The sequence below is a fragment of the Propithecus coquereli genome, unplaced genomic scaffold (genome assembly GCF_000956105.1).
Source record: "Propithecus coquereli isolate 6110/MARCELLA unplaced genomic scaffold, Pcoq_1.0 Scaffold421, whole genome shotgun sequence".
Classification (NCBI taxonomy): Eukaryota; Metazoa; Chordata; class Mammalia; order Primates; family Indriidae; genus Propithecus; species Propithecus coquereli.
Genome location: NW_012149964.1, coordinates 2,209,392 through 2,221,922, shown reverse-complemented (window position 1 = coordinate 2,221,922; position 12,531 = coordinate 2,209,392). Strand labels below are relative to the sequence as shown.

Genomic DNA, 12,531 nt, shown 5'->3' with positions numbered 1-12,531 from the left:
TGCAACACGGTGGCTATCAGGAATTACAAACTTAACAAAAAGAATAGAACAGGTTAACTAGTACTTAGAGATGTTAATTTTCCTTAAGAATTCCTTAAAAACTACACTTATGTTACTGTGGAACTCCCCTGTAATAAGGTCTATCATTACTCAGATTGTGTCATGTCTCTTGCAAGGTAACAAAGCCATACGATAAACACCTATAATGCCTTTGTGACACATATTAGTCCCAACCCCAAATGCCTGTCACAAAGGACTTTATTCTTAATCAGGAGGAAATGTTTTTCTAGAACCCCTCCTTGACATTGGGGCACTCACCCTACTTAGTTCATTGTATTAACCTAATGCATGTGAAACTACTACCTGAGTAAGAATGCTGTGTTCCTTCGCTGGACAACTCTGATGTTCCTCCCAGAGCACAAATACCTTCTTTCCTGTTGATTGCTTTGCGGAAGGTCTTGGCAATATCGCTGCTTTTTACCTCTTGAAAAATCTATTAATTAAAATAACTTTGTTGATTCACGATTAATTTTAAATCGGGCACAACAATAAGCATATTTATCTTCTTTCATATCTTGATCATTTACTTTTTTCCCCACGGGTGATGAGTGTTAAAATAGATGGAAAATTGGAAAATTTTTGAAATGCTAAACAAGTACTATTGCTGCTGAAAAGGAAGCTCCAGCAAGTCAACTGCACACACTTGTCAAAAACATTAAGTGCTACATGCATTGAATTCACTTTAAGTCAAAAACTAGCGTGGTTCAAAGGCACAGGTAAATCTGTTAATTTTTTATGAACAAGGGAGGTTTTGTTTTTTTTTTCCTGGAGAGAAAAGGCTGAAAGATCCCCCTTCTTTAACCACAATTCTTAGTGCAAAGAAAGATAAAACTTTATGACTCAACCAAAAAACTATTTTGTGGTCTAATGCAGTAGAGCTCAGTAAAGACTTGGTTCGATGAAAAGTTACAGAATAATAAGGTGAAAAAATGTGTTAAGTTGGCAGTAATAGATGAATATTGAGAATAAACACCAAAAAGAGATTTTTCAGTGATTGCCTTGTTGGGGTATTTATGAAATCTGACTTCTCTTCACAGTAAGGAACGTGGCTGAAGAAGTTAACTTGTACATTCCAATTGTACAAAAGCAAATTTCACATCCTAGTACTGGATGACCACTGGATTGAAATGCATGGGCATTCTAAAGGTCTGTCTATATATTTCTGAAACACTGCAATTTACCTATTCCCGAATTTGTTCCTGATCTACCAGTGTGCCTGGCTGAATTAGCCACTGCCAGTAAAACAGGAGCAAGATGTAGCAACTTTATAAAACTTTCTTTAAATGATGTTTAGAGCTCCACTTAAGCAGACTTATCAAAAGAAACTTTTTTTTTTTTTTTGAGACAGAGTCTCACTCTTTTGCCCGGGCTAGAGTGAGTGCCGTGGCGTCAGCCTAGCTCACAGCAACCTCAAACTCCTGGGCTCAAGCGATCCTACTGCCTCAGCCTCCCGAGTAGCTGGGACTACAGGCATGCGCCACCATGCCCAGCTAATTTTTTGTATATATTTTTAGTTGTCTAATTAATTTCTTTCTATTTTTAGTAGAGACGGGGTCTCGCTCTTGCTCAGGCTGGTCTCAAACTCCTGAGCTCAAACAATCCGCCCGCCTCAGCCTCCCAGAGTGCTAGGATTACAGGCGTGAGCCACCGCGCCCGGCCATCAAAAGAAACTTAATGGAAAAGTTGCTGAACAGATGCAAAGTAACTCAAAGGTCTTTAGAGTAATTGACAGATACATACTCACACACACACACACACACACATCTCAGGAGGATGTAGCGTACATCTGAGGTTCATAGAACAGGGTTGCAAAATGCAGCAGTTTAGGTTGTGGCTGTCAGAGCAGAAATCCAGCCCACGCAACACTAACCAAGCCTTGTGTCTTGCATAAGACTGTGTCAAGCTGAAAGGAGTGCCTTTTTAAATTTAGTCTTTCCAGGAGAGCACCTTTTTGTAATGAATCCGTCCAGAGGAAGTGACTTTTTTGTGACTGGTGGAAAAGGTGCTGTCTGTGTTGTCAGCAGCCCAATCACAAAGTCATCTTTTCCCACTACCTTTCTTAAATCCTGACTTTCCTTGGACTTATAAATACAATTTTATTTAGGAAAAGAGTAGGCAGTCAGTTTTACAAAAGTCCAAGCTTACTCGGTTTCTACAGCTATGATTTTGTGCTATACTCATAATTTCAGAGGTAGAATTTTAGAATCTATGTGTGTCAGTGTCTATATCTGTGTATGTATATAGATGGACAGACAAACACACGCATACACAGACTACTGCAAATACTGCACACAGCCAATGAAATCACCCTTCCTCCTCGATGGCCACTATACTGACTCTTACTAAGTATCAATAGTGTGGAGGTGACTCATGCACTCTAGGTAATTTTCAAATTAATAAAATTATTTTTACTTACAATATGATTTTTTTAGTCCAACTTTTCATTTCATTTATTCAAGCCAAGACAATAGAACAAAATGGTTACCTGGGAATGTAGCGAAGCCTTAACTGTGATGCATTTTAATCCCACAGCTCCCCTTTGATAACAATAAAAACGTTATTCACTAGTCTACCTGATTCTGAACGCTATTTCATTTAGTAAAACATTGTCCAGTTAAGTTAAAATCTGAAAGGTGTGCATTTCCTCATGCCTAACATACCACAAATCACTGCGAGGACTAAAAATGTTGCTGTCTCAGAATGAGATATGAAGTTATTTTTATGCATGCTCTTGCTTCAAGAATCATTTATTTCTAATAATTAGGTTGTTTCAATGATCACAATGTCAGCTGAAAAATAAATCCAAATTTGTGTGCATCATGGAAAGAGGAATAATTCAAATAAACAAAAATGTCTCTGCTGTATATCGCGATGCAATTACTTACGTAGCTCTCCTGAAACTCCTTATGCTTAGGAATGATGTGCCAAGTTGTAATTAAGTTTGTTGATGTTCAATTGTCTTACAAAAGTTACGTGACCTTCATTTCCTAAATAGTTTTAAATAAATTAGCTAGGCTCAAATTTTGAGTTTCATGGTATCTTCCTCTGTTCCTTAGATGAACATTTTTTTATAATAAGAGAAAACTGAAGATTTGGATATCCATTCAATTGATTCACCACACGAGATCTACATTTTACTTTCTACTTTAGCAAAGAAATTGCTGGAGTGGATGATAAAGCTATTTGAGTATAAGCTTTGGCTTAACAAGAATCTGTGAAATCAGAGACAGCACAAGGCCGACTACTGTGCTGGAGTCTTCTCAATGAATCTTTTCAAAGCTGCCCTGTTGTGATACTAATGAGCTCACTGTTTTGTGCTGTTTTCTCTACACGAGGAAGGACTTGCTTTATCCTCTGTGAACAAACTCCTGGTGTACTATTCTCAGGAAGCGATATCCACTCTCATTCTATACATCTTTTTCAGTCCCTTTTATGGAATATATATGTTTCTTACCCTTTTATAAGTTGCATCGCCTTTCTCTCAAAGACCCTCAGCAACCAGCTAACTCCTTTTGACCCCAGAGTTAGCTCAGCACAGGACTAGTGGCCAAACCAAAGCAATCCAGAGGCATATGACTTAAGAAGGAAAAATTTCAGAAAGAATTACAAAAAAATATTGACTGGCTTCCAGTGTTTGGGTTTGTTTTCCAAAGTAGAAGGTTTGAATTTTTTCTTTTTTTTTAGAATCTGTTGTAGGCCTAAACTTAGTAATAATTGGAAAATAACACTGCTTTTTTAAAAAACAGAACTAAATTACCCCAACACCTATGTAGCATTTACTATATGCCTGGCACTGTTCTAAGTACTTTACTTATATTATTTAATCCTATGAGGTCAGTACTATTAGTAAAAGTCCTGAAAAAGGTCAACAACTTATTACCATTACACAAGAGCAAATTTCTCATTGTGAAAATAAGAGTTTAATGCAGCCATCTCTTCTGAAAGAACTTATTGCCATACTAGTCTTTAACAGTAGGAAGGATGGTGGGAGTGGGGTGAGGGGCAAGCAATACAAACTTACCTATTTAGTACAATGTACACTATTCTGGTGACTGGCACACTAAAAGCCCTGACTTCAGCATTAAACAATTCATCCATGGAACAAGAACACTGTACCCCCTAATACGCTGAAATAAAAATTACTTTAAAAAAAGGAAATAGGCCGGGTGTGGTGGCTCACGCCTATAATCCTAGCACTCTGGGAGGCCGAGGAGGGAGGATCGTTCCACGTCAGGAGTTCGAGATCAGCCTGAGCAAGAGCGAGACCCTGTCTCTACTAAAAATAAATAGAAATTAGCCGGACAACTAAAAATATATAGAAAAAATTAGCCAGGCATGGTGGCGCATGCCTATATTCCTAGCACTCTGGGAGGCCGAGGAGGGAGGATCGTTCCAGGTCAGGAGTTCGAGATCAGCCTGAGCAAGAGCAAGACCCTGTCTCTACTAAAAATAGAAATTAGCCGGACAACTAAAAATATATAGAAAAAATTAGCCAGGCATGGTGGCGCATGCCTGTAGTCCCAGCTACTCAGGAGACTGAGGCAGAAGGATTGCTTGAGCCCAGGAGTTTGAGGTTGCTGTGAACTAGGCTGATGCCACGGCACTCTAGCCCGGGCAACAGAGCAAGACTGTCTCAAAAAAAAAAAAAAAAGGGAAATAAATCCTATTATCTTACAAGTATAAAAACAGTCATTTAGTTTTAAAGTGTTTAGCAGAAACAAAAGCAAGGCGTTAAATTTAACTTTTGCATTTGAAGTTTACATATATTTATTACATATAATAATTTTGGGACTCTTTTCTGCCCTATGTATTCTTCTCCAAAATTAACATAATCTGATTTTGTTTGCAGCTTGGTTGCAATTAACACCCTTAAGCAGCAATTCAAATGAAAAGCAAAAACGTAACATGCAAGAATATGTTTATTTCTATCTCCTTACACTAATACCGACAGGAATAACATGCTTCCTATTTTTTTGATAACTAAGCTCTACATATATTTTGTTTGACAATGTGTAAGATGTTTCACCGATGACAAGACAAAGCAGATTGGAGCGGACAGACGTTTGTTTAAACTCCCTTCTTTCTTTCAGTACAGTCATGGTATTTGCATTCTGATACTTCAGGCAGGTTACTTTACTGTCCTTTATATTCCAAATTTCTTGAATAGCAGGGAGGTACCTTGAAAAAGCCACTAGTCCTCTGTGTAATGTTGGGCAAGTCACTTCCTTTTTCAGAAACCCAAGTTTGTTTTCTTTTAATTTGAAAAGTGAAAGAGTGTAAACATATTGATTCCTTCCAATTCTAAAATGTATTTTTCTTTTTATTTCGGGGTTTTATGAGGGTACAAACATTATGGTTACATTTTATGTCTTTGCTTTACCCAAGCGATGGTTAGAGGCATGCCCTTCCCCTCTAAAATGTCTCCTTAATGTTTTATTTTTTTTCTTTAAAATCCCTGATGTTACCAAAATTATTATGCATGTTCTTTACATTTTGAGAATATATTAAGGTAATCACACCTCCTCACTTAAAAGCCACAAACAGCTGCGTGGAAACTACAACATTTCAAAATCTACAAAATTAGAAAATTTTCCAAGGTCATTTTTTAAAAGACAGTTCCATAATTTTGTCCTTAATAATACTGGCACACTGTGGATCCTAATGATTTCGGCCTGTTCTTTCTAAGAGATTAAATTCCACTAGTAAAAAATTCTGAGCAGTAAGTTGCATCGAAAACAGCCAATCACTTGCTGGTTTCTTGGGTCATTTAGGAAAAAAATAAGAAAGAAAAAACCAACCAATTGTAGTTAACAGCTGCTCTGAGCTACTTTAAATACACAATTAAACATGCAGTTACAAGGGGAGCAAGTTATATATCAAAGGACATGCAAGTGCTCAAATTGAAAAATCAACTGCAACTTACTATTGAACCTAGAATTCAAAACAAAGGGCTTTGGCCAGAACTAGAGACAAAAAACGGTGGGAGGAAATCAGTATTTCAAAAGGGCAAGAACTGTATCATTATAATTATGACACAAGTCTGCATTTTTAAAACAATCAACACCCTCACAAAATACTGTCAGCTGAGTAGACATCATTACTTGGTTAATTTGCTTCTTGAATTCCTACAGTGTTCTAAAGGAGTTAATTCTAATAGGAGAGAACATATCAGAATTTCACTTGCTATAGTAAGCCACAGTTACTGAAGTTATCGTTTCAGTTGTCTTGAGGCAAAAATAAATGACAGAAGAGGAGGATAGGAGTGCTAGGAAGTTCGTGATAAATATTAGGCACTAATACTAGTTTGCAATATACTGAAAGGAATGCTTAATAAGATCTCATCAAACTCAGCCTTAAATTAATAATAAATACATCAATAAAATCTTAAGTGCATTCTTAATTGAGGGAGGCGGCAACAGCTATTCTTTAATATATATTTCAAATACTGTGTCAATAAATACAGACCGAAAGTGGCATAAGTCTAGAAAATCTAGACCTCACTTGCTAGCAGTCAAAAAGCATTAGGCTTCAATAAAGAACCACGTGCCACACATACACTCTCCAGGCACTGAGTAGGAACACCAAACTAGGTGCTTGGGGGGTAGAAGCATGAAAAAAATCAACCCCTAACCCTTTAGGAGTATTTGATGATACTAGAGAAAACACAAATTTTAAATGTCTCTTCTAATGGACTAAAAAGACATGCTTCTAACTTTTAATTATCAAAATTATCATCCTGGAGAAAGCGGTAGAGTTAAATATCCCTACCACGAGAGTAGAAAACAACTTTTTAATCAGAAAGTTCAGCTCAGGAAGCTTCCAAGACTATGAGTCAGGGTGTATCATTAAAACTTTGGAGCACACTGCTCACCACGGGAGAGAGAAAGAACAGTTCAAAGATGTCACTTAGCACCTTGAAGAATGCCCTTTAATGATGCCCCAAAATGAGACTGTTCACCTTACACAGCGAGCATCGCGCCTCGAATTGTATCTTTGTTTCTGTCAGCGTGCCTTTTCTCAAGTCTTTCGTTAAGATATTCTAGTGGCTAAAAGAACTAACAAAAATTAGGTGGGCAGGATGAAAAATGTTATTAGTTATAATAGTACTAATATGATATGTTTAGGAACTTAATATAATAGTACTTATTATTATACTATACGAACTCACTAGACAAAGGAACATACGTTACTTCTAATAGTGGTGAATTTTCACATACTTACATAAACAAATTCGTCAAAACTTATCTTCCCATCCTTATTCCTGTCACCATCCAGCATGAGTTTCTGAATAATTTCTCTCACTTTATATCCTGGTAATGGCATATTAGCTTCCTTGAAAAGCTCATGAAGTTCATAGTCACAAATGAATCCATTGCTGTTGAGATCTTTGTAAAAAGGGAGAATCAAAAAAGGAAAAAAAAATTAAGAGAAATATTAGTTAACTTACTAAGACTAACTAAATATAGTTAACTTACTTATTTTCCTTCATTTGAGGCTCAGTTCATAAGCTCACCTAAATACAATTTTTTCTTATTGTTCGGCACCCTAAAGTTGTTTGAAAGGAAAATGTACATTTTAACGGAAAGAACAAGTTTTTACATCATGTATCCTGTATTTTAAACCATGTATAAGTAGCTTTATTAAAAAGAGCATCCCTAATTTCAGGAAAAAGTTAATGAAATTATGATTAAGTTGTGGAGCTAAGAGAACTTTAAAAAAAAGAATTAATTAGTTGTTTAGGAGTTTTATTAATACGTTCCTCATTCTTCCATTGGTCTAAAAGAAGTTTTATGAATTTAATACTGATTGTATTTCAAAGCACACCTGAAATTAAGCAACTACTTTCAGTGCCAAGTTTTTGAAGAGTTAATGTAAACAAACATTAAGTCAAGACCAATATAGAGTTCATAAAAATAAATACAGTACTGAGTAAAGCATGACTCTATAAATAACCTTTTTATTTTTGTGCTACTGTAGTTTTAACAGTATGTATATCAAAGTGCTGATTAAACGAATGATGCTTACTCTGAAGCTGTTAAAAATGGGGAAAAAAAACTGTCCATGAGCAAAAGTGAATTTATTGAGGAAAAAAAAAGGGCCAATGTCCTGAGGATTATAACTACTGGAGTGTATTGTTTTGTGTGAATCAAGTTCACCAGCTATTTAGAATACCTTCTGTTCAATAATGTTTTTATTCCTTAGTCCCACTGTTTTTCATATATAAATTTAATTATAATAGAAAGAAACAATCTGAACAGAGAAATGACTCAAGACGGCCACAGCACCATTCAAGGAAATGTACTGTGAATAAATTATTTGATGTATTACTTAAAACCTTTGTACTAGGTACTGTTCTTGGGACTCGTGATACCACAGCCAACAAAAGACAGTCTTGCTCTCAGCTGGCCACAGTGGCTCACGCCTGTAACCCCAGCACTTTGGGAGGCTGAGGCAGGAGGATTACTTGAGGCTAGGAGTTCAAGACCAGCCTGAGCAACATAGCAAGACCCCATCTCTACCAAAAAATAAAAAAATTTAGCCAGGCGTGGTGGCGCATACCTGTAGTGCCAGCTACTTAGGAGGATGAGGCAAGTGGATTTGCTTGAGCCCAGGAGTTTGAGGTTGCAGTGAGCTATGACTGCGCCACTACACTCCTGCCTGGGCAACAAAGCAAGATACTGAGAAAGAAGAAAGAAAGAAAGGAACAAAGAAAGAAAGAAAGAAAGAAAGAAAGTCTTGCTCTCAAGGAGCTCACATTCTAATGACAATTAATAAACAAATAAAACATGAAGTATGACTATAAAATATAGTATAATATATGATAACAACATAAGTGAAGTGCTAGGAAGAAATATAAAGCAGGGTAAGGGGTTAGACTTAGGCTATTTTGTCCCCCAGGGGACATTCAGAAATGTCTAGAGACTTTTCTGATTGCCATAACTGGGGTGGGGGGGCAGGGAGAGGATGCTCCCGGCATACAGTGGGTAGAGGCCAGGGATGCTGCTAAATATCCTGCAAGGCGTATGACACCCCTGCTGCAACGTGCAACACAGAATAATGGAGCTCAAAATGTCAACTGTGCCGAAGCTGACTAGCTCTGAGTTTCAGTGACAGTGGGGGACAGGAATGGTGGCGGTGCTATTTAGACAGAATGGTCAAGGAAGGTCACATTGATGACACTATATTTGAATGAAGAATTGCATGAGGTAAGGGAGCAAATCATGTGTATATCTGGGGAAAAGATTTTGGGTAGAAGAAACAGCAATTCAGTCTGTGATGCAGTAGTGTGTCTGATGTGTTTTAGGAACAGCAAAGATCCAGTATGGCTTGAGCAGAGTGAGCAAGGGGGAAAGTGAGGGATAAGGTCAGGGAGCTGATCATATGCTCTTCTAGGCCATGGAACACATTTGGGAATCTTTTTCTAAGTGTAATCTAAGTGTAATTCATATTAGCTAATACTTAGTTACTAGAATATTAAATATCCTATATGAAACCATTTCACTAATAATTTGAAGGCTGATGAAGTTCTATGTTTAGTGTTACTCTGAGTATCAAATATTCTTAACCATTGTTTACTACATTTTAAATCTTTCAATTCAAATATCTGTACTTTTAAAACATCAATAGCAAACCACTCAACACTTGTGAAAATCACTTGTATTTCCTTCAAGGTAAAGCACTTAACCTCCCTAGGGTGTAGCTTCACTTTCTTTGTTGTGAATTTATGAAAGGTCACGCATCAAACCCTTTATTTCTATATATAAAGTGTTTATATGTAGAAATCAATCCAGCAACAACATCTGTAGTTGCTAAAGAGAACAAAGTAGTGCTCATGGCACTAGGGCAGAATTTTAGCAGCTCTTGTTGTATGAAAAGTCTCGAATTTAAACACACCTGCTCCCGTGCATATATTACATACTAATCTGTTTCTCCCATTTCCTTTATAAAGTGTGGCATAGCAAAACGTACACAGCATACTTGAGGGGACACAGGATCTAATTTCGACTTGGCTACTAATTTGCACAAGTCACCTCTTCAGGCCTTAGTTTTCTTATCTGTAAAAGGAGTGCTTTGGACCAAATGATCTCTGAAGTTCCTTTTCCGCTCTATCAGGGTATCAGCCTAGCTCACAGCAACCTCAAACTCTTGGGCTCAAGAGGTCCTTCTGCCTCAGCCTACCCCAGTAGCTGGGACTACAGGCATGAGCCACCACGCCCAGCTAATTTTTTCTATTTTTAGTTGCCCAGCTAATTTCTTTCTATTTTTAGTAGACGGGGGTCTCGCTCTTGCTAAGGCTGGTCTTGAACTCCTGACTGCAAGTGATCCTCCCGCCTTGGCCTCCCAGAGTGCTAGGATTACAGCCATGAGCCACCACATCCGGCCCACTTTAGTAATTTTTGATAGAAAAATATTTTTAAATGTATTCTACTTTTCCCTGACTTCTGAATTGATGTATAATGAGCACAATTTAATCTTTTGTTGTTTACTCCAGTTCAGACTGGTGTATATAACAGGTACTCAATAACTGTTCTTTTTGTAGTCTCAGTGATATAATAGAAGTGGAAAGTAGAGATGTTTTAAACTAAATATTTTAGAATTTAGTGGATCCAAAGCTCCATGACACTGACCAAGGCCCTTAGAGTCTATCTGGTAGTTTATTTGTATTAGGCAGAAATAGAAGTTTGGGTAACAGGGAGAACTACCATTTGCATGAACCCTCTCTGAAATAACCTCTGAGTATTAATTAGAAGACAGCTCAATGATGTGATTAAAAGATGCCAGGAAATAGCTACCCTAAAATATAACTGACATAAAATAACCACATGCAGAAACTCCATTTGAAAGCGAGGGTAGCAATAACAGATGCTTTTAAAAGTGACAGGAAAATTTTAAAAGGGGGTGGAGGAATAAAGATCTGTACGGCTGAGCGCAGTGGCTCATGCCTGTAATCCTAGCACTCTGGGAGGCTGAGGTGGGAGAATAGCTTGAGGCCAGGAGTTCGAGACCAGCCTGAGCAAGAGCGAGATCCCGTCTCTACTAAAAATAGAAAACTTAGCCAGGCGTGGTGGCTCTTGTCTGTAGTCCCAACTACTTTGGAAGCTGAGGCAGGAGGATGGCTTGAGCTCGTGAGTGGGAGGCTGTAGTGAGCCATGATGACACCACTGCACTCTAGCCTGGGGAACAGAGTGAGACCCTGTCTCAAAAAAAATTTTTTTTTCATTCCATGGCAATCTTCCTTAATGGTTTCACATCTATTGATCAACATTCCTTTGAATCTTTTTATCTCCCACCCCAATACATAACACAGTGTCTTGCATATAATAAGCAATGGAAAAAATATTTTTGTAGAATCATCGATTGGCAGGTATTGATTAGTTTTAAGAACAAAACTAAACAACAATGACAAAAAATACAGAAATAGCTTTCAAAGACTGAATGGCAATTCATCGGGAAACCAAAACTTGACAGAAATATCCCTTAAATAACATTCAATCTCATTCCCTTTGTTCTAATCCTGTCCCCACCCAGCAGCCTTCAGATCTGTAATTTGGTTTTCTAAGCGAACACACCCACCAAGGAGGGCCCAAGTAGACAACCAGTGATGGCTGTCAGGTCAGGACCTCTCTCTCCTTGCAAGTGTAGGAGCCTGCCTTGGCTTTATTAAGAAAGACCATTTGCACTTGTTTAGCATGAGTCACTCCAGAGCAAACGGAGTACCTATTCCGTGGGTAGATACCCACTGAGCTAGATATCAAAGATACAGAAGTGAATCAGACAGAAACACTTGGCCCTACTTCAAACTGTGACTTCAAAATCTTTGTAAAAAATTTGGGTCACTTGGGATATCTGTCCTTTATCCTTCCTGGGATGAGAAGAGCACGTGTCTTCTTTTAAAAGTTTTACCTACTTGGCTATTTTTCCTTATTTTATCAGCAGATGTTAATCTAGCTTATACTACCTCCCATGATCAAAGGCATTTTAGTGTCAGTACTAATGAATTATATTGAGCCTTTCTTAGAGGTCCTAAATCATATATTTTGAAAAAAACGATTTCAATTTCAATAAGAAGGCAGAGAGAGCCTAAAAAGGCGGCTAGCAATTAATTTTACAAAATCTCCCAGCTGGTAAAGTACTTGAAACACAAAATAGCATGCAATTATTCTCAAAGAGTTTTATGCTAATTTTATGTCCAATCCCCAGTCAAAAAAACAAAAACACATCCTTAAACAGTATCAGGGATTTAATGTGCTTTGGAAGGCCAGAAAATGAGGCAGCATAGTGGCATTTTAGAATGCTTCCATCTCATCAGTGATGTTCACCAGGTGCTTAACACTTTTTGTCTACTTCTAAGACTAACTCGTCACAATTTTTAAAAAATAAACATAAATGCTGATGACTATTAAACCTAATTTTTTCCATCTGAGAGAAGTAGTTTCATTTTAAAAACTGCTTAAATGATAGTCTTTGAGT

At 37.5% G+C, this 12,531-nt stretch overlaps 1 protein-coding gene across 1 annotated transcript in view; it reads right to left on the bottom strand.

Annotated features, from left to right (window-relative positions):
• The window catches only part of PLS3 (plastin 3), an 80,830-nt gene that overhangs the window by 17,713 nt on the left and 50,586 nt on the right, over positions 1-12,531 (bottom strand). The window contains exons 4-5 of the mRNA XM_012653520.1: positions 7,282-7,445; positions 364-493 (exon numbers count right to left, since the gene is read on the bottom strand). Coding sequence (XP_012508974.1) covers positions 364-493; positions 7,282-7,445 — 294 coding nt within the window. The remainder of the gene's footprint in view (positions 1-363; positions 494-7,281; positions 7,446-12,531) is intronic.